Raw genomic sequence first — 20,325 nt, 5'->3', positions numbered from 1 at the left:
AGATGGAAATGGTAGAGAGATAACAAAAGGTGGACAACATGGTGAGCTTTGGGACATGATATAATCTTTTTTTATTAATACATGAAAAGAAAATTTGCATCACATCAGTATAGATGGTATAGAACTCCAATGACATTGGTGTTACTATGCTTCGAGTGTCACGACTCGGTTGGTCCCCAGTCCTCGGAGTTAGGAGGTCGGACTACCAATTTGTCCTAGGTAATAGATTCAGATTCTTCTGCAGAAGTGAGGGATGCATCCTATTTTTGAGGGTTTCTCTCGATTATTACAATGCCCTTTTTTATTTCAGTTTCAATTAGTCACTCAAGTTATTAAAATATATAGCATAATAAACCCCCCAGTGGTCTCTTATGTTGTGGTTGTTTTGGCTTGCGAGTACTCGTAGGAGTATAAATAAAGAAACAAAATATTACACTTAAGCAAATTTAGTTCATGTTGATTTAGTATTGAAATATGACATGACGTTGTGAATGTTATATTGTGGTTATTTACATGTTTTGAATTATGGGTGCATGAAATTAATTGTCATATCTTGTTCAGTTAATGATATCATGTTAGAAATTATTTGCATATGTTTGAAAGGACATTTGATCATGCATCCTTGGTACACTAGTCACATGCATTGTTAGTGTGAATCTATTGAAACTCGTTGAAGTCTGACCCACGTTTATTATACACTTTTAGGTGAGCGGTTGTAAGATGCTGCGAGTGACGCCAAGAACCATTAATTTTATGTTCCCGGGATGTTATTTGAACATTTAATTTTATTCAGAATCGTTTTGTAAACAATCTATTTATTTGTGTTCCTTTAAAAAAATGGCTATATTTCGGGTTTAAAAATGTTGGGGTGTTACAGCAATGCAGTTCGTGATCATGGTTTTCATAGGAGTCAAGTTCATTATTTCTTATTTATGTACAAGAAAAATTAATAAATCACTATTATTTTGGTGTATGTGGATGACATTGTTATAATAGGAAACTCTCAAATTTACATTTTAGAGGTTAAATGTTTCTTGTATGAAAGAGCTCGGACCATTACATTATTTTCTTGCTGTTGAAGTAGATAGTGTTGACAAGTAATATAGTTTTCATATAGTCTTGTGCTACCCCTGATAAGCGTACATATTCTAATTTATAGGGGTATTTCTGTCATTCCTCTACAGTTAGTTGTATTTTGTCTTGTAGTGTAATAAAGAGGTTGTTCCCTTTTAAAAGGGTTGTATTCTTTCATTCTCTAAATGGAGTACTATTTTCTCTCATTCCTCTCTTTTGAGCTCCTCTTCTTGAGACTCATTGATTGTTCTTGATATGGTATTAGAGTCATAGCTCAAGAGAGGAGATTGGAGAAGGTTTCATTGCTGCTGCATCTTCTCTACATCAGAACTAGTGTGCAAAGGTGCTGACATTAACAGGGTAGAGTATCGAAGTTCAAGTTTTGGGGGTATGAGTTAGGGATTCACTAAAGCTTGAATTTAGAAGTTTTTAGAATCAGATATTAGCATAACCAGAGGTATATGCCACTTTATATGATTTTTATAAGATTTTCTGTATATCGCCATTTTTTAGCACCAGATTTGGGTTTTTCGATCATCTGAAGCATATCAGGGTGTTTTAGGCTTTGGGTTTGGTACCTATGGTGTCATTTTTTATTGAAGATTATGCTGGTATAATTTTCTTGGAGGTATTGCTTGTTTTTTATGGGTTTCTATCAAGATTTGTGCTAGGGACTAAGTCGCAGTAATGTACTCTTGAGTTTTCTCATGTCGAGTTGCATGATTTTGAGATTTCATGATTGCTACATCTGTATTATAGCATAGCTTGGGTGCTGTTTAACCTTCTTGGGTGTGTGAAGCATTAATTTGGGCTCTTCGAGTTCATCGGTGTGCTGTTTACTTGAGGTTGACTGCTGATTATACACTACAATAGTAGTTCTTGAGTGTGCAGCTTGTTTCTTGATCATATGCCATGCTGTGGAACCCATTGGATTCTATTTTTTTGCAGTGAATTTGTATTGTGTGCAGGCTGAATTGTGATTTGGGGATTAAGGAGGTAATGTATAGATAAGAAGGAATCAGTGCATATTATACACATTAAGTTGGATGGAACTAACTATGCACATTGGGCTGAGTATGTAAGAACTGTTGTTAAGGGGCTCGGGTATGGAGGATACCTGGATGGCTCAAAAAAAACCTGAAGTTGATAATGAAGACTATGATAAGACGTTTGAGTGGGATAGGAACAATGCCAAGGTCAAGACATGGCTTCTAAGCTCGGTTGAGCAAAACATTGCCCTGAATATTGTGAAGTTTGAGGAAGCAAGAGAATGTTGGGAGTATTTGAAACAAGTGTAAGTAATCAAATTGGGCTCGCAGATATCAATTGTCTCAAGATCTTAAAACCTTGAGGCAAGAGGGTGAATCAATTCAGAACTTCTGTGCTAAGTTTCAACAACTTTGGGATGCTCTCACTCTTATTCTCCCGAATGTGAAGTGTGCAAAATGCAAGAAGTGCGGTAAGTGTAAGAAGCTTAAAGCAGAGGCAAAGGATCAACAAGTCATAAATCTATTGATGGCTCTGAGGTCTGAATTTGATAGTGTGAGGAATGGAATTCTTCATAGAGCTTCTCTTCCTACTCTGATTCAGACTATTGGAGAGTTGATGGCAAGAGAGACAAAGAATAAGTCTATTGGATCACATCCCACTGAAGAGACTGCTCTTGTGATGGTCAGGCAGCAAGATGGTAGAGAAGAAGGTAGAATTGGTGGAAGATTTGGAGGTTCAAGAGGAGACATGAGTTAGGTTAGAGGTCATTGTAGCAAGGAGCTTAGACAAATGAAGCATACATGTTCAGCTCTTAAGAAGAAGACAGGTGCCTTTGTTGCCTCTTCTAAAAAAGATGATGTGAAGTCAAAAGGAGTACAAATAGCTAGTGACTCATTTCGTGAGAAAAGATTGAATCACAAGAACTGCAAACACAATTTATTTATGGGAAGGATCAAGTGGCGGATTTGTTTACCAAGGCATTGACAAGGATGAGACATTGTATCTCAAGAACAAGCTATTCATGGTCATCACCTATGTATAGCTTGAGAGGGGTTGTTAGAACGTGACCAGGATTTGGGTATGGATCCAAATCCAGATCCAGATTCAGATCCATAATATGTTTTGGAAGCATGATAGGATATGTCTGACATGGTTATAGAAGACTTCTGTTAGTTGCTGGAATCTTTTATCTTTGTTTCCTATTCAGATTCCTAATTGGCTATGTATTCAGTTTCCTAATTGGTTTTGTAACTACTCAATGTTATTATAGGAGAAGCTCAATGGAACGTCCAGCCCTATGACAACAAGAGGGTTCTGAACTTGCTGCAACTACTCTTTCCCCCTTCACTCTTCTTCTATGTTTTTCAAAAAGTACTCACACTCTCTTTGCTTGAATGTTAGTAGTTTCTCATGAAAGCAACAAGAAAATATTCAAAAATACCAACGATTGCCATACAAATGCTCGAACACCAATAATGGCTGCTGAACAAAAAATGCAAAAGATTCTGCTTGAAAGCAACCTTTCATCTAAAAAAATGCACATTAAAAAACTATATATCTAAAGGAAAACAACATATAAAAAGAATTGGGGGAACTGTAAAGTAAAACCTGAGCAGATGCCCCACCAAGTTCAATGATTCCAGTCGTTTCATGTGGATCACCTCCTAAAGTACCAAGAGCGTAGTTTGCAGCAACCCAAGCATAGATGCCTTCATCAGCTCCTGCAACCAGCAACACAGTTATCCTTTACAAATAGGCTTTCCATTGTATCTCATCTATACATTACAAAAATGCTATATATATACATATATATATACTGTCAGAGTGTGTGCATATCACCTCCTTTTCTTTTCATACCATACAATATATAAAAGCAAAAGCAAGGGTATTCGATACCGAAATTTTGATCTTTTATCATCTTTTTTTAAATGACTCTCATGCCATGTTCTTGTGGTATGTAATTATGAAATTTGTCAAGGCATTTGTATTTTTTTCCACAAAAAACAAAGTGTTACTTACATGGCACTTGTGTAATTTTTTTCAAATAATAGAAGGGAAATTTAAGTAGGTATAATAAAGGTTACTCTCTGATGCAGAGCAGGACTGGGTCCAGCCTACACCAAATGACCCAGGCAAGAGACCGGGTCTGCACATGGGGACTGACAATCGGATCCAGGTGGTGGGTCTGATCCAGATGGTGGTACCAAGGCGCCAGAATAGAGCACTCCTGACGAGTACGAGGAACGCAGGCCCAGACGACCCAGATCCAGCAGCAAATGGATGTTGTCTCGGGTCCGGGACCGGACCCGAGACCCGGATCCAGCATGGCCATAAAAACCCCTCTAGGGTTGCGTGCAGGAGGCAGTGAACAGAAAAAATCGCAGCAGCCTTTCTTCTTTCAGCAGCTTTACCTTTCTTTGTTTTCTCCTTTATTTCCTTCTGTCAGACGTAGGCACAGTGCAGCAGCCTTTTGCATTCGTTCTTTATTTATTTCCTTGTTTCCTGTTAGTTGGACTGGCTTTGTCTTATCAGACTCTCATTGAAAATAAAGCATAAAGAGTATTGTTTTACTGTTTCGGTGGCCCTTTCCTCTGAATCTTTTCACTGTCATCGCACGACGTGGGTCGTGCCTTCGGTTCAGCCCACAGCACACGAACAGCATCCAGTGTTTGCTGCTTATCATTGTGGTGTCTTGCACGACGTGGTGGACGAGTCCATCCATTCAACATCCAAGAGTCGCAGCAGCCGGTAACCCACTGCATCAAAGTGGTATAAGAGTCAGGTTCTCCTCTGTCATCAGCGATATGGTTCAAGAGGCGAGGAGCGATCCGGTGAACGGAAACGAGCAGGAGGTTGCCGGCAGCACGGATCCAATGTTGCGTATGATGGAAAAGATGACTAGAATGGAGGAAAATATGTCGAGGATGAGCAGAGACATAGTGGGCATATCTAGACGACTGGACGGGATGGATGATCGATTGGTCGCCCTCGAAACACAGGGAGAGGGGCACGCAGCGTCAACCCAAGCGCAGGGAACCGATCCGGGTCGTCAGCCGACATGTGTTCAGCCTGTCCAAGACAACGGCCCGAGTTCGGTTTTTCCTCCCCATCCCGATCTGCCTCCTCCGCTCCAGACAAACCAGAGGGTTCACGCAGGTATGCTGCCTCCCTCGAACCAGAGTGTACCCCTTTCACTGCAGCGGGCTCCTGCGGCTGCACCGCTTGCCGGACCTGCTCTGCAGGACCCCAGCTTCACGCCGGGTCCTGCCGAGGGTCCAGGCTCGTGGTCGCGAGCTGCTGGGACGGCACCTCTGATTGGGTCGTGCCAGCAGGGTCCCAGCATCATGCTGGGTCGGGCTGCTGATCCAGGGGTGTCGACCCGACCGGGGAAGGCGATTGTTTCTGATGATTCTGTGTGTGGGAGCAAGACAGCAGCAAATCAATGGCCAGGTTCGGATCCGAGAGGGTCCAGACCCGAGTTTGCGAATACCGGACCCGGGCTCGGGTTTCAGGGACCACCCTTTGGGTCCCCGGGAGCGGGTCCAAGTGTCGAACCCTCTAATCCGACTTACCCAATTGGGATGGATTCGTGGGTCGCCCCGAATCTGACCCGACCCATTAATTTTGAACCTCAAAACGGACCCCTTACCGACCCAAACCCATATCGGACCAGGACGGAGCTCCAGTTTGAATTTGAGTGGGGTCACAACCAAGCCCATAATCATATGGATCGTGGATCGATTTCAAATCAAGTCTTTTATCCCCACAACTAAATCTCCGATCCGACCTATCCATATCTAGGTCTGACGCATAGTCTAAGATTAGACCTGATCCAGATCCAATCGGGTGATTCGTCCCAATATTACACCACTCAATCCCGGTACCCTCACCAGTCCCAAACCTATAACCCAGTCCTGATCCAAAACCCAATACCAAAACCAATCCACTACACCTTTATCCCAACCCAACCGCTACCCCAGACCTGTACTATCTCGTTCCTACCCACCTAAAGCCCGAGACCCGGCAACCCCATCCCCCTTACTTTGGACCTCCTGTCATATCGGTGCCATAACGCCGGCCACAAATGGCTCCCACCCATGGGCCAGCCAGACCGAGGCAGATTCAGTAGGGACCAGCGCGACCAGAGCGCCGACAATAGGTCGTCGGCATTCGTCAACCCCAGCAGCCAGGCGAACAGGACCGCAGAGATGAAGCAGTGTGGGATGATGACACCTTCTGGAACGAGTATCCTGCAGGAATGGTGGAGGCCCGACAGCAGAGAGCACCAGAGCGCCCCTCCACGTATGGGGTAAAGTTGAAGCTTCCAAAGTTCGCAGGTCAGTTCGATGCGGAGCAATTCTTCGATTGGTCATATGCCGTCCAGTTCTTCTTCAACTACCACGATGTCGCCGAGCACCGTCGTGTCTCCCTAGCCTCTACTCGGTTGAGAGGCCTAGCACAGACATGGTGGGTTGAGTTACAGAAGTCGAGAGAGCGGCAGGGATTAGAGCGTGCACAGACTTGGGAAGAAATGCAGCGGTTGATGCAGTCTAAGTTCGTGTTGTCACATCACGCCGAGAGAGCATACAAGGAGTACCTGACCCTGCGTCAAGGCACCAATATTGTGGTGGATTACACTGCCGAGTTCCATCGTCTTTCTCTACGAGTGCAGATCGAGGAGACCGCCCGCCAGCAGGTCACGAGGTATATTTCTGGTCTCCGTCCTACCATTTCTGACGACTTCAGTTGTATCACAGTCAAGTCCTTAGATCAGGCCAGTAGTTCTGCCATGAATGTGGAGGAGAAACTAAAAAGGAGGCAAGAACATAAGACATCCCGTAGTGACCAGTCCAGTCAACCCAAGTCGAGTTTCCCAACAAGGGGAGTGAGCTCCCCTAGGAAAGAAGACTCAAAGTCCACCCCAGGAGTCGACCCTAGCAAAACTGATCCGTCTGGACCAACATACCACACCAGATCCAAAGGTAAGCCCAGTGAGTCTATTGTTCGATGTTTTAGATGTCAAGAGTCGGGTCATATCGCGTCCAAGTGTCCCACCGTGAGTAAGAACACCCATTTAGTAGAGGGCATTGTCGAGTCTGCATCCGATAGTGAGAGTCAGGGTGAGACCAAAGTTATCAGTCGAGGAAGCGGGAGCGGGAAGCGATACAGGAAGCGGGAGCGGGAAGCGAGGCACTTTCAAAAATTTAAGAAGCGGGGAAGCGGGGGACCACTTAGAAGAAAATTTTGAATCGTCTCGAAAGCGACCTAGGAAGCGACATAAGAAGCGAACCGAAAGCGAGGGGGAAGCGAAAAAAATGAAAAAAAATGGAGAAGCGAGGGGGAAGCGTGGGGGAAGCGCGCTTCCCAAAAAAAGGGGATGCTTCCCCTCATGCTTTGGAAGCGCGACGTTTCGCGCTTCCCCTTTTGCCTAGCCACTTCTGGTAACTCTGGGTGAGACACCTGTTGAGGAAAATGACGAGATGAAAGTCGTAGAGTTCGATAGCAGCCTTGAAAATTTGTTAACTATCTGTCATGTTTTGACTACCTCCCGAGAGTCGACCCCGACAAAATGGTTGCAGAATAATATTTTCAGAACTCAGTGCAATTGTGAGGGGTGTGCATGTAATGTTATCATTGATACTGGGGCTTGCGAGAATATGGTGTCTGAGGGTCTTGTGTCCGCCTTGAACTTAAACACAGAAAAATTGTCATAACCCTATAAAATGGCATGGTTCAAGAGGGGGGACGAGGTACCCATCACCCTGTATTGCCTAGTTCGATTCTCCATGGGGGAGCATTACCACGATGAAGTGTGGTGTGATGTGGCCCCTATGAGTGCGTGCTACATCCTTTTGGGGCGTCCCTGGCAGTTTGACCGAAAGACCATTCATGATGGCCGTAGGAGCACGTACACATTTGTCTCTCAGGGCCATAAGATAGTTCTTCTTCCCACCAAGGAGCCCGGGCTTCCCCGGCTCGCGGGCCTACTAGACCGATCTCACCTCTTGAGCTGCCCGAAAATTGGCACTTTTCTCCTACATTTACTGAGTATGATCTAAATGCTTACTGTGAGAACAACAAGTCGCCAGAGCCGACTTTTTCCCAACCAAGGGAGAATGATGCAGAGCAGGACTGGGCCCAGCCTACACCAAATGACCCAAGCAAGGGACCGGGTCTGCACATGGGGACTGACAATCGGATCTAGGTGGTAGGTCTGATCCAGATGGTGGTACCAAGGCTCCAGAATAGAGCACTCTTGACGAGTACGAGGAACGCAGGCCCAGACGACCTAGATCCAACAGCAAATGGATGTTGTCTCGGGTCCGGGATCAGACCCGAGACCCGGATCCAGCAGGGCCTTTAAAAACCCCTCTAGGGTTGCGTGTAGGAGGCAGTGAACAGAAAAAATCGCACTAACCTTTCTTCTTTCAGCAGCTTTACCTTTCGTTGTTTTCTCCTTTATTTCTTTTTGTCAGACATAGGCACAGTGCAGCAGCCTTTTGCATTCGTTCTTTATTTATTTTCTTGTTTCCTGTTAGTTGGATTGGCTTTTTCTTATCAGACTCTCATTGAAAATAAAGCATAAAGAGTATTGTTTTACTGTTTCGGTGGCCCTTTCATCTGAATCTTTTCACTGTCATCGCACGACGTGGGTCGTGCCTTCGGTTCAGCCCACAGCACACGAACAGCATCCAGTGTTTGCTGCTTATCATTGCGGTGTCTTGCACAACGTGGTCGACGAGTCCATCCATTCAACATCCAAGAGTCGCAACAGCTGGTAACCCACCGCATCACTCTCTCTCTCATCCCCTTCCTAATAGGTAGATTAGGTAAATCTTTTTCCCTCTAAAAATGTAAATTAGTTGACTATAAATCTAGGCATGAAGTTGACCCTTAGGTAACTTAGACAACTCTCTCCCGCTAAATAGGTGGTTAGATAGTTTTATCTTAGGTAACTCTTTCTCCCTACCATAACACCTCTCTTCATTCGTACCTCTTATCCCCTTCCTAATAGGTAAATCTTCGGTAACTTACCTAAGTAATTTAGGTACTCTCTCTCTCTCTAATAGGTAAGTAGGTAACTATGCCTCATCCCCCTCCTAATAGGTATATAAATATATATTCCTTGATTTCCTTCATTTTTTTAGGGAAGGTTTATGGATTTTTGTTATTTTTTTGGAGCTGCATCTTCACAAATTAATGGTACAATATCTCAAATTTCTCAAAAAATAGCTTATCTTATTTTTCATGTTTTTTTCTGTTACATATTTTGGTTCTTAATTTTTTTGTTTATTCATTTCTGCCAATATATTGTTTGCATGTAATTATGCAGCTTTTTATTTAGTATATAATGCATAGCATCATCTTTAGAACCACGGAGGCTTACCAATGTGTGTGGTAATGGAGGGGTTTTTCTCTTGACCCAAAAAAACAATCATGAGACCAATATTACATTATTGAAACTAAATATCATTGATTCTTTTAAGGATAACTATAATACTAAGCACTTTCTAAAACCCGAAAAATTTAATTAATGAGAATTTTTTCTTTAATTAATAAGATTTTTATGTGAATGCTTTTATTACAAAAGATTTGTAGGTGTAGACTCATCATAATTAATTATTATTTATTTAGAAAAGGGATTAGTATTAGAAGTTGGATCCTAGGAGTGGACCCTATGTTGGATCATGAACCAAATAGAAATGATCCATAATCCATGCATGAGACCACTTGAGGAGCCCAAATTTTAGATAACATTAGTGATTTAGTTTACCAAGGATACATAGGAGACAAGAGTTAAAATAAGACTAGGAGTTTAATTTTTTAGGAACTCCAAGAGGGGGGGAGCATCACCTAGGAAGTGGAATAGGAAGAGAAAACTCAACCTCTTCTACTTAAGAGGTTGAGTCTCCTCACTTTTTACCTACTCACATTTTTTTAGAGAGAGAGACCAATGTTAGGAGAGAGATCAACGTTGGGAGAGAGAGAAAAAGATAGAAAGGGAGGAAGACCGGCCAGCCCTTGTGGAGGCCATCGTTGCCTAGGTAAGTTTTCTTATCTGCGATTTTTCCAGTGACCCGCCATATTAGCCGATCTTATTCGTGGTTTGGTTTGGTTTTGTATATTGGGTCTGATGCAAGATTTGTACTTTCACTAGGGACAATAACCATGTGTGTTAAGAATGAGATCTACAATCTCTTTCGCATTCTGAAGGTGTCTTGGGAGAGTTACGGTACAGTTTGAACTTCGTTTTTGTGTGCCGTATTTTAACCGAACAAAAACCGCATCAAGATACGAGTTTTTTACATTTTTAATGGGGTCCAGCATAGGTCGATCAAGTGTTAAACCTTGTTTTTATAGATTGTGTACAGAGGATCTAGGTTAGATTAATTTTATTTTTTTCGTAAAAAGAGATTTTTATTTGTGGTATAGAGCAAACATGTTTTCTTTCAAAAAAGGATTGATTTTGGGTTTTATATTCATGATAGGTGTTGGATTTTTGTATCTATAGCATGTTAAATATTTATATGATTGGATCAGATGTGTTCTTGATGGATTAAGAATTTTTTATGATCGATGGTCATTTTGAAGTTCTTTTTGAAGTCTTGAAATTTCTGGGTTGATTCCTGAAAAGTTATTTTCTGTTTTATGGTACTTTGATCCAACTAGTCCGAAAGAAAAATCTGGTTCTCTCAAACCCTAGACCCATAAATCCTAAAAAATTGTGGGTACGTTACATACATATTGAAAGAGTCCCAAATCAAATTGAAACTTGGATGAGTTGTGAATTGAGAGATATGTCATATGCAAGTCGGTATAAAAATTGTCCTAACTGCAATTCTGAAGAGACCAAATATTTTATAAAAATTATATCTCCAAGAACACTCAGGATCTATGACTAAAATTTTAGGATGTGTTAGTCCAGATTTTAGGAAGAACACGTGGTTAAAATTTGAGAGGTCGATTCCTCATGATTTGAAAACAAAAATTCATGGAAGTCAGTCCAGATTTTGTAATTTTCATAAATATGTTCTGTCAAATAACAGAAATTGTGTGTTTCGAGATTTTTAGCTCTCGGCTAGAATCGAATTAAATTCTATAATTTTGTGAGCATGAATTTGACATATCAAGTCAACGACAGTAAAAATCCCAGCATCTATTTTTTCCTGAACGATTTATAACTGATTTTCTTTGAAAAGACGGAATTGGACAAGTTTGTTCTGTGATCAAAAATCAATGTGTTACAGAAATTTTATTCCTTGTTTTGTAATGAGTTAATGTATGGATTTTTGCTTATATGTAACTAACATATGTAAGTACTTTCAGTTAAACTCTCAGAGCCTAAATAGTTTTGTATGATTTATGACAGATTTTCTAATGCCAGAAAAAATTTTGCATTAACAGTCTTGTGAGGGAACTATTTTTTGTTTGAATAAATGTGATGATTCTAGAAGTGAACCAAATGAACTTTCTGGCGTGTTGTTGAGCATCACGTGAAATTATTGAGGTAGTGTGTTGATGCAATCTTTTGTAAAAATTATATTTAATGCAAAGTTTAAATTTTTTCATGATGTATATGATGAACGGCATATATTTGCACATATTGGGACATGATGGGCGAATGGTTGTGTCTGAGGGGGAAGATCGCCCAATCGGATGATGCATGAGATGATATGCATGTTTGAGATGAATAGAGCTCGTGTGGCACGAGTGAATGCTATGAATATTGTGGATCCAAAATCGTTCTTTATGAAAAGAACGTATGAAAATTTAAGATGTAAAAGATAGCCAAACAGTGTACTAATTTTGCTCTTTGGTTGTTCTCTAAGAAGGTGGGATCCTTGGATGGTTGTCCTAGGGGACAGGGTGGTACTGAATACCTTGATATGGTTTTCTACTAAGAGCACGATATGGAGGCTCGTTGTCTTCAACCACGGTAGTAGGGGACATTTTTCATCATTGAGACCCACGAATGGTGTGGTTTTGGGCTTCAGCTATTACGCATTATTGGTATACCAATAAGTGGTTGTCTAGGGTGTTGTATCCCGATGTCAGCCCGAGGAACAGGGTAATACCAGGCTAATAAAATACAATTATGTGTGTGAAAAGTATACCCCTGAGATTACCTTGTACTTCGGTTTTTGCTTGTGAGCATTACTCATTTTGGGGTCAAGAGGAAACTTAAATTGATTGCAAATAACATGTTCATGCATTCAAAAGTAAGTGTCAATAAAGAAGATAAAAGTTACCTCATGTCTTATGCATTGGTTTATGTATCTTATGTGATTGCAAGCATGTCTGAATTGTTTTACATACCTTAATATTTTTTGAGGTTGATGTTGTTAGATTTATGTTTTATGTTATTACTGTTGGATTATGTAAGGTTTTGTATGAGAACTGTGTTTATCACCCGTTGTTTCATATTCCCAGGTAGTGAGACTCGGACATAGCTAAGCACTGCTCATTTTTTTTAACAGGATGGGTTGGATGGAAATTGTGAACTTAATTTAAGTTTATTAAATTTTTCTTATTAATTTGTACTATTTTGTTTCATCAATGGTTCGAAATGAATGGTTGGTTTGATGGTGGAACATGGGTTCTGAATCTGTATGTGCCCGGGATCCATAGCATGTATTTCAGCTTTTATATAAAAAATTTCTCCTAAATTTTGTAGAAGAATTTCAAAAAAAATCCCATGATATTTGGGGTGAGTGTTGGATTGTTACAATAACAGCTTAAAAAGAATGTTTTAGTGAAGGTAATAACAGCCCCTTAGAGCTTGAACATCTGGCTAGGTGGGTTGGCTTAAGGCATTCAAGTTTAAGGATATCACAAGTTTAATGACCGGAGTGTGCACCTCTGGTCTTATGGCCAGGTCAGTAGGATCCCTGGTGAACAAGGGAGCGGTCGAGGGGTTTTAATTTTAACACCTTAGTGAATCTAAGAACAGTATTGGTTACTTGGCAGGGAATGTAACCTCTGAAATTCGTCGTAGAGCAAGCCTCTTTTTATTTTTGTATAGATGTAGTTTCCTTGTTAGACATTATCTATCAGTTTAAGATGTTTTACATTGCCTTGAGGTTAGTGTAAAACCATGAGAAACCATTGTGATGAACCATGTTGCCTGAAATACATTAGGTTCGTTATCTATCAGTTTGAGATGTTTTACATTACCTTGAGGTTGGTGTAAAACCATGAGAAACTATTGTGATGACCCAAGTTGCCTCCAATACATTAGGTTTGATGACAGTATACCTAGCTAGAATCATAATGTCAACCTGTTCTTTTTCGTTAAATACTATGTCACATGGGTGCGGGTGCGGGTGCGGGTGCGGGCGCGGGTGCGGGCGCGGGTGCGGGGATTCGGCACTTCCAAAAAACCCGGGTGCGGGGGTGCGGCAGGGGCAAAAATGTAATAAGTAATATATATATATAAAGGGGGTTGGGGAATAGGCGGGGTTTTTTTTTAAACTTTGCAGCTGTCAGGCAGCTGCTGTCAGCAGCTGACAGGCAGCTGCTGTCAGCAGCTGTGCGTGAAAACTGAAAAACTTACTTTATGCTAGTCTGTCAGCAGCTGACAGACTAGCATAAAGTTTTTTAAAAAAAAATTCGAAGCCCATTTGGGCAATTTTTTTTTTTTTAAAATGGACATTAATGATCCTGGGTGCGGTCAACGCACCCAGGATCGAGTTGACCGCACCCGGTGCGGCACCCGCACCCGCGTCGAGTCGCGTCGACGCGGGTGCGGCACCCTCCTAGCCGAATCCCTATGACATATGTTAAATATATACAGCTAAAATTTCATAAAATTTTAAACTTTTTTATATATCTCGCATCTTCTGGCAAAAAAGGCAGATATTGAATTAAAAAATAAAAAACCAATTTTAATTAATTTTTATAAAATAAAAAATACATTTAAAGTTTAAAAATCAAATATAAAATTGCTACATATATATATAATATTTCCATATATATATATATATATATATATATATATATATATATATATATATATATATATATATATATATATATTATATTTTATATATAGAGAGTAGGGGGTAGCTGCCTACAATTTGAGCCTACCACCAGCCTACCATGAGCGAACGGGGTTTGTGGGTTGCTTTATGCAAATTTGAACCCCAGATGTGGTTGACATGGCTGATTTGCTAAAAATCATCACTTAGATCGCATTTTTTCAATGAAAAACATGATTTTGCAATCCTTGAATATTTATGATATTTATGATATTTATGAAAATTTTAGACCGCCAGTTTTCAAACATTAAAAAAACTTGCCCATGTGTCGGAATCAGACGATACAAAAGTCGATTCCTATAAAATCAAGCATGTAAAACGTATCTATATAGTCAGTTGAAAAATAATGGAAAAGCCCTTCAAAAGCCCGGTAAGCTGGGAAGTAGGCACTATCAAAGTAAGCATATCTCTCTCTCTCTCTCTCTCTCTCTCTCTCTCTCTCTCTCTCTCTATATATATATATATATATATATATATATAATTATTTTGATAAGCTATTTAATGAAAGTCATGCTTAGGATCTTGGAGACTTCTCTATTCCTTTTCATGAGATGAATCGTGACTTCATGCACAAGATTCAAAAGAAAGAAATTGCAGAGGCTTTGAAGAAAATGAAATCAAGAAGGGCAGTTGGCCCAGATGGTATTCCTATCGAGGCTTGGAAATGCTTGGGAGAGAAAGGTTTAGAATGGTTGACAAATCTTTTTAACAAGATTTGGCGGACAAATAAGATGCCTAATGAGTGGAGGAAGAGTACTTTGGTGCCTCTATATAAAAAGAAGGGTGATATACAAGATTGCACAAACTATCGTGGTATAAAACTCATGAGTCATACTATGAAACTTTGGGAGAGGGTGATTGAGTCTAGGTTGAGGAAGGTTGTCATGATATCGGAGAATCAATTTAGTTTTATGCCTGGAAGATCAACTATGGAAGCTATACATCTTCTTAGACAACTTATCGAGAGAAATAGAGAGAGGAATAAAGATTTGCATATGGTTTTTATTGATTTAGAGAAGGCATACGATAGAGTACCTAGGGACGTTCTCTGGTGGACAATGATGAAAAAAGGTGTTTCTCTCAAGTACATTAAAATAATTAAAGATATGTATGAAGGAGTAGTAACCAATGTCCGCACTTGTGGAGGGGTGACAACCAATTTTCCTATAACGGTTGGGTTACATCAAGGATCTGCTTTAAGCCCTTTCTTATTTGCTATAGTGATGGATGAGCTTACGAGATCAATTCAAGAAAATGTGCCGTGGTGTATGTTGTTTGTTGATGATATTGTTTTGATTGATGAGTCTAGAGTTGGGGTTAATGCTAAGTTAAAATTATGGAGACAGACATTGGAAGCAAGAGGTTTTAAGTTAAGTAAGAGTAAGACAGAATACATGGAATGTCGGTTTAGTAAGCAACGAAGTAATGATGAGACTGTAGTGAAGCTTGGTGAGCAAGAAATACCGATGGATGATTGTTTCAAATATTTGGGATCTATCATTCAAAAGTATGGAGAAATTGATGGAGATGTAAATCATAGGATAAAGGTTGGGTGGATGAAATGGAAAAGTGCAACTGGAGTGTTGTGCGATCGTAGAATGCCATTGCAGTTGAAGGGAAAGTTTTATAGGACGACTATTAGGCCTGCTTTACTATATGGTATGGAATGTTGGGCTGCCAAGAGACATCATATTCAAAAAATGAGTGTAGTTGAGATGCGTATGCTGAGATGGATGTGTGGAAATACAATAAAAGATAAGATTCGGAACGAGGAGATACGTAAGAAGGTAGGCGTTGCACCCATTGAAAATAAGATGAGAGAGAATCGTTTACGGTGGTTTGGACATATTCGGCGAAGGCCTAATGATGCTCCAGTTAGAAGGATGGAGAAATGGGAAAATATATTAGTTAAAAGAGGTCGGGGTAGGCCTAGGAAGACATGGATGGAGGTGATAGGAAAGGATATGAATGCTTTGAACCTCACCAAGGACATGGCATTGGATAGAAATGATTGGAGGAGAAGGATTCATGTGGAAGACCCATAATGATTTTCTTTTTTGGTTCATATCGCCGACCCCAATTATTTTGGGATGAAGACGTAGTAGTTGTTGTTGTTGTATATATATATATATAGAGAGAGAGAGAGAGTAATGGGTATGTGCAAAATGAAACATGCTAAATGAGTTTTTCATTGTTTTTTCATTTTATTTTTAAATTTTGACTATACAGATGTGATCTATGTACTTGATTTTATAGGGATTAGCTCTTGAAGTGTTTGATTCCGACACATGTGTGGGTTTTTATAACATTCAAAAAATCAATGGTCCAAGACTCCAAAATCTTTGTAAATTTTTTATGCTCCAAATATCAGTTTTTTCATCGAAAAAACATGATCTCGGTGTGGATTCCATATAAATCAACCATGCCCAACACATTTATGGAAGCAGATCAGGTCATGCTGAAAATGAGCGTTTTTGCTCATGCGGGCATCTTGGCCGTCTGTTTGCATTTTGGATGAATGCCACGTGGTTTTGTTGACTTTTGAGCTTTTTAAAATGCAAATCGGATGGCCACGATGTCAGCATGAGCAAAAACGCTCATTTTCAGCATGACCTGATCTGCTTCCCACATTTATGGGGTCAAAACTACGAAAAAAAACCGGAAGAGCAGAAAAACCCATTTAGCATGTTTCATTTAATACGTACCCATTACTATATATAGATAGACAGATAGATATATTCATACATAAACACACACACTCTTGTTAGTGGCCTATTTTACTAAATCTTGGAGGAGAAGAAATAACATTATGAAATGAATACTCATCCATTTCACACAATAAATAAGAAAAAATGAATAGCATAAAAGCAACTCAATGAGGAATTAGACACACCAAGCAGCAAAGAAAATTTTGCTATTCAAAGATAGGACTCAACTGAAGAAGTGACAGTGATTGAAAAATTTCACAAACAGGCAAACTGATAGCAAAGTGTCCTGTCAAAAACTGGCAGTATTGATCAAAGAACATTTACTTTGACATGTGTGACACAAAGATTCAATAACAGCTACTAACAAAAAAAGAAGGTAATGGAGTATGCAGCTTATTTGTTAATACTAAATAAGCCAATCCCAGAGTAAAGTACTTTTTAACTACAATGACCAGAAAACGCGTTTCGTTCATTTTTGGCAAGAAAGTGCGAATACCCACATCCATTATATTGAGCAAAAAGCAGCCATCTCAAGTGAATGTAAACAGTAGAGTGAATATCTAAATTTCATGATACCGATGAGCTTTAGAGAAAGTAAACAGTAGAGTGAATATCTAAATTTCATGATACCCACGAGCTTTATAGAAAAATAGATAGCCATTCTTGCCTTTGGAAACTAGATAAGCACAAAACACAATTACATTTAAATTCATCACGATTCCTCATGAACTGGCTTCAATCTCTCCTGGCGAGGTTGTTAGTTTCGTTTCTGCTCCATTCATTCGATTATGCAAGAGTTCAAACGATGAGCATGTCGAACCTTTTGTTCAACAGCACCAAATAATGGGAAGAAAAAAACTAAAGAGGAAAAAGAGAAGGAGAAGAAGAAGATCTGAATAGACAGACCTGTAATTACAGAAGCCCATTCATTCTTGAATTTAAATCCGGACAATGCAAGGACCCTTCTGCATGCGTCCAATATGCGCTCCTGCGACTCTGAGTCCAGTCTCCGCAGACCCGCAGTCGCCATCAATCTAACCTCGGTTTCTGCCCACTGCTCTTTTGGGATTCTCTCTTTTGCAAACTTCAAGAGCCCCGATATTGACCTCCCAGCCCCATCAGGATCCTCCTCGAATGCCGACAGACCAGGGTGTGTCCTCATAGTCAAGAAATTCTCCTTGGAAACAGATTCTAAAACAGGTGTTTTCCCATGGTTGCGAAACTCAAACAGATGAATCCGTGAGCCTGTGCTCCCACCATCTATAACGATCCCATATCCCTTATCTCTCCGCTGAAGAAACCCTACATCGACCCGGGGACCGAACACCACAGCCAACACGCCCAACAGCCCAAATAAGAAGAACACGACGGAGACGAAGGTCAAAACGCTAGATTTAGTTGGCTGCAAGCTCGGGGATTTCGTACTTGCTGGAAGAACGTGGGGGAGGAGCTGGAATCGAGCAGGAAAACTCGTGGGGTTCAAGCCGGACGGGAATTTGAAGGGCTCCATCTCGGAAACTGCGGTGCAGGTGATGGTCTGAGGGGCGTGCCAGACGGATCTACGCATCAAAATTCAGGGATTTCGCCTCGCAGTCTAGGGCATCGCGGAACGCAAAAAATCGGACGAAAATAAGAACACAAAACAGATCAAATGTAGGGCCTTTCCCTGCACACTAAGGCATGATCGAGAGAGGAAGATCGGAAAGAAAGAGAAGGAAGAGAGCAAACAAAATTAGATATTGAGGGCAAGAAGGAAGAGAAGGAGAGGGGCTGAGGGAGACGACTCTCTCCCTCTCTCTCACTCTCGCCCTCACGAAGACGAAGGTGCGCCTGCAGGGTTCCACAGTTTATACAGGCAGACGATGACAATTTTATGGTAGGGGTTCACCCACGCAGTTACTGTGCTTGGTCTCGCTCTCCGTTCATCTTAGAGATGAACGGTGGGTGATGAGACATTTTTGGGGTTGGGACGCATGCAACGTAAACCGGTATGTGTTAGGAAGTAGTCGAACGTGGATGTTTTTTAAGGGAGTGTTTGTTTGCTTGTCCAAGATTGGATGGACAGCATAGCATAACAATCAGAACACATGTTATGTCAACTGTACTACGTCCAGCGTTTATTTCGACTGGACAATAAGTTACTATCTTTATCTCCCACGTTTGATTTTGATGTTGTGCGGATTGGATGGACACATATGGATAATTGGTCGGATAACTTTGTTTTGGACAGAACGACTGATTTTGTCACATCATTTAAGTGTTTTAACATAGTTATTATGGATGTTAGCTTCAGATATGGATTTCGGATTTGATTTAAAAATCAAAAAAATGTTTAAAATTTGAGTAATTTGAAAAAAAATAAGAATCAATATTTTTTATATTTAAATGCTTTAATCAGTGAGATAATGGATCTAATTATGAAAGTTTATCAAAAACTTATAGATTTTAGCTTCAAATATAGATGTTAAATTAGATCCAAGTACACAAAAATGTTTAAATTTTGGGTAATCGAGAAAAACAAGAATTCTTGTTTTTATTATATAAATGCAAAAAGTATAAATAAATCATAAAACCCTAAAATACAAAAAAAATAAATCATAAATAAACCAAAAAACCCTAAACTACAAGAAAAATAAACAATAAAATTAAGTATAAAAACCCTAATTAAAATACTAATAAAAAAACAACCTTAATCAAATTAACTATAAGAAACACTAATTAAAAAAAATTGATTTAAAACCCTAATCAAATCAAAGAAAATTCCTAATCAAATTACATGTCAAAAGTCTTAATTAAAGATATTTGATTAAAGCCCTAGTCAAATCAACAAAAAATATTACTCAAACTAAATATAAAAAATCTTAATTAAAGAAATTTGATTCAAAGCCCTAATAAAAAAAATATTATTTGAACCTTAATAAGAGAAGAAGGAGAAGTTGAATGAAGAATTAAGGGAAAGAGAGAGAGAAGAAGAGGAGAAAGAAAGAGAGAGAGAGAGAGAGAGAGAGAGAGGAGGGCTTTCGCCATTGGCCCGATTGCCGACCAGTGTAGAGAGAAAGAGAGCATCGGGGTTAGACCCCCCTTCGATCATTTTTTTTAAGTGGTGTTACCATTGTCCTGTTCTCAACGTAACAGGGGTTCACCGTTCCATGGACGCATGTTTGCAGCGTTCAGTGTTTAATGAGCACAACATCCAGCGCAATGCACGGGATGTGCCATCAAACACACCCAAAAGGCCTTAACATAATAAGACCTTTTTGAAAAATGTAAGGCGTATGCATTGAGAAATATTAAGGTTGAATTCTAACATTTAAAACATTAAATCATTAAAAAATATTTAAAATGTTAAATTTTGTTAAAAACATTTAAAATATTAAAAAATCACAAAAAACTAAAGGATGTTTTTATGGTGATACCTTACTATAACACTCCAAACATATATCGGAAAATTGTAGAGAATTTTTTTTTAACCAACGGAAGTGATATACAAGCCATTTGCAAACCCGAATAAACTT

At 39.9% G+C, this 20,325-nt stretch overlaps 1 protein-coding gene across 2 annotated transcripts in view; it reads right to left on the bottom strand.

The window, feature by feature from the left end:
- LOC149816831 (putative apyrase 6) overlaps nucleotides 1-18,631 on the bottom strand; it is a 38,049-nt gene extending 19,418 nt beyond the window's left edge. The window contains exons 1-2 of one of the 2 annotated variants that reach the window (XM_089986602.1): nucleotides 17,717-18,631; nucleotides 3,673-3,785 (exon numbers count right to left, since the gene is read on the bottom strand). In XM_089986602.1, coding sequence (XP_089842728.1) covers nucleotides 3,673-3,785; nucleotides 17,717-18,377 — 774 coding nt within the window. In that variant the 5' untranslated portion in view covers nucleotides 18,378-18,631. The remainder of the gene's footprint in view (nucleotides 1-3,672; nucleotides 3,786-17,716) is intronic. The other variant, XM_089986603.1, reaches the window with a different exon arrangement.
- Between the last annotated feature and the right edge of the window lie 1,694 nt (nucleotides 18,632-20,325).

This window comes from Nuphar pumila, chromosome 14 (assembly GCF_984573655.1).
Source record: "Nuphar pumila chromosome 14, dmNupPumi1.hap1.1, whole genome shotgun sequence".
In the NCBI taxonomy this organism is placed as follows: Eukaryota; Viridiplantae; Streptophyta; class Magnoliopsida; order Nymphaeales; family Nymphaeaceae; genus Nuphar; species Nuphar pumila.
The sequence above is the reverse complement of the archived record's forward strand: the minus strand, read 5'-3'. Positions and strand labels throughout refer to the sequence as shown.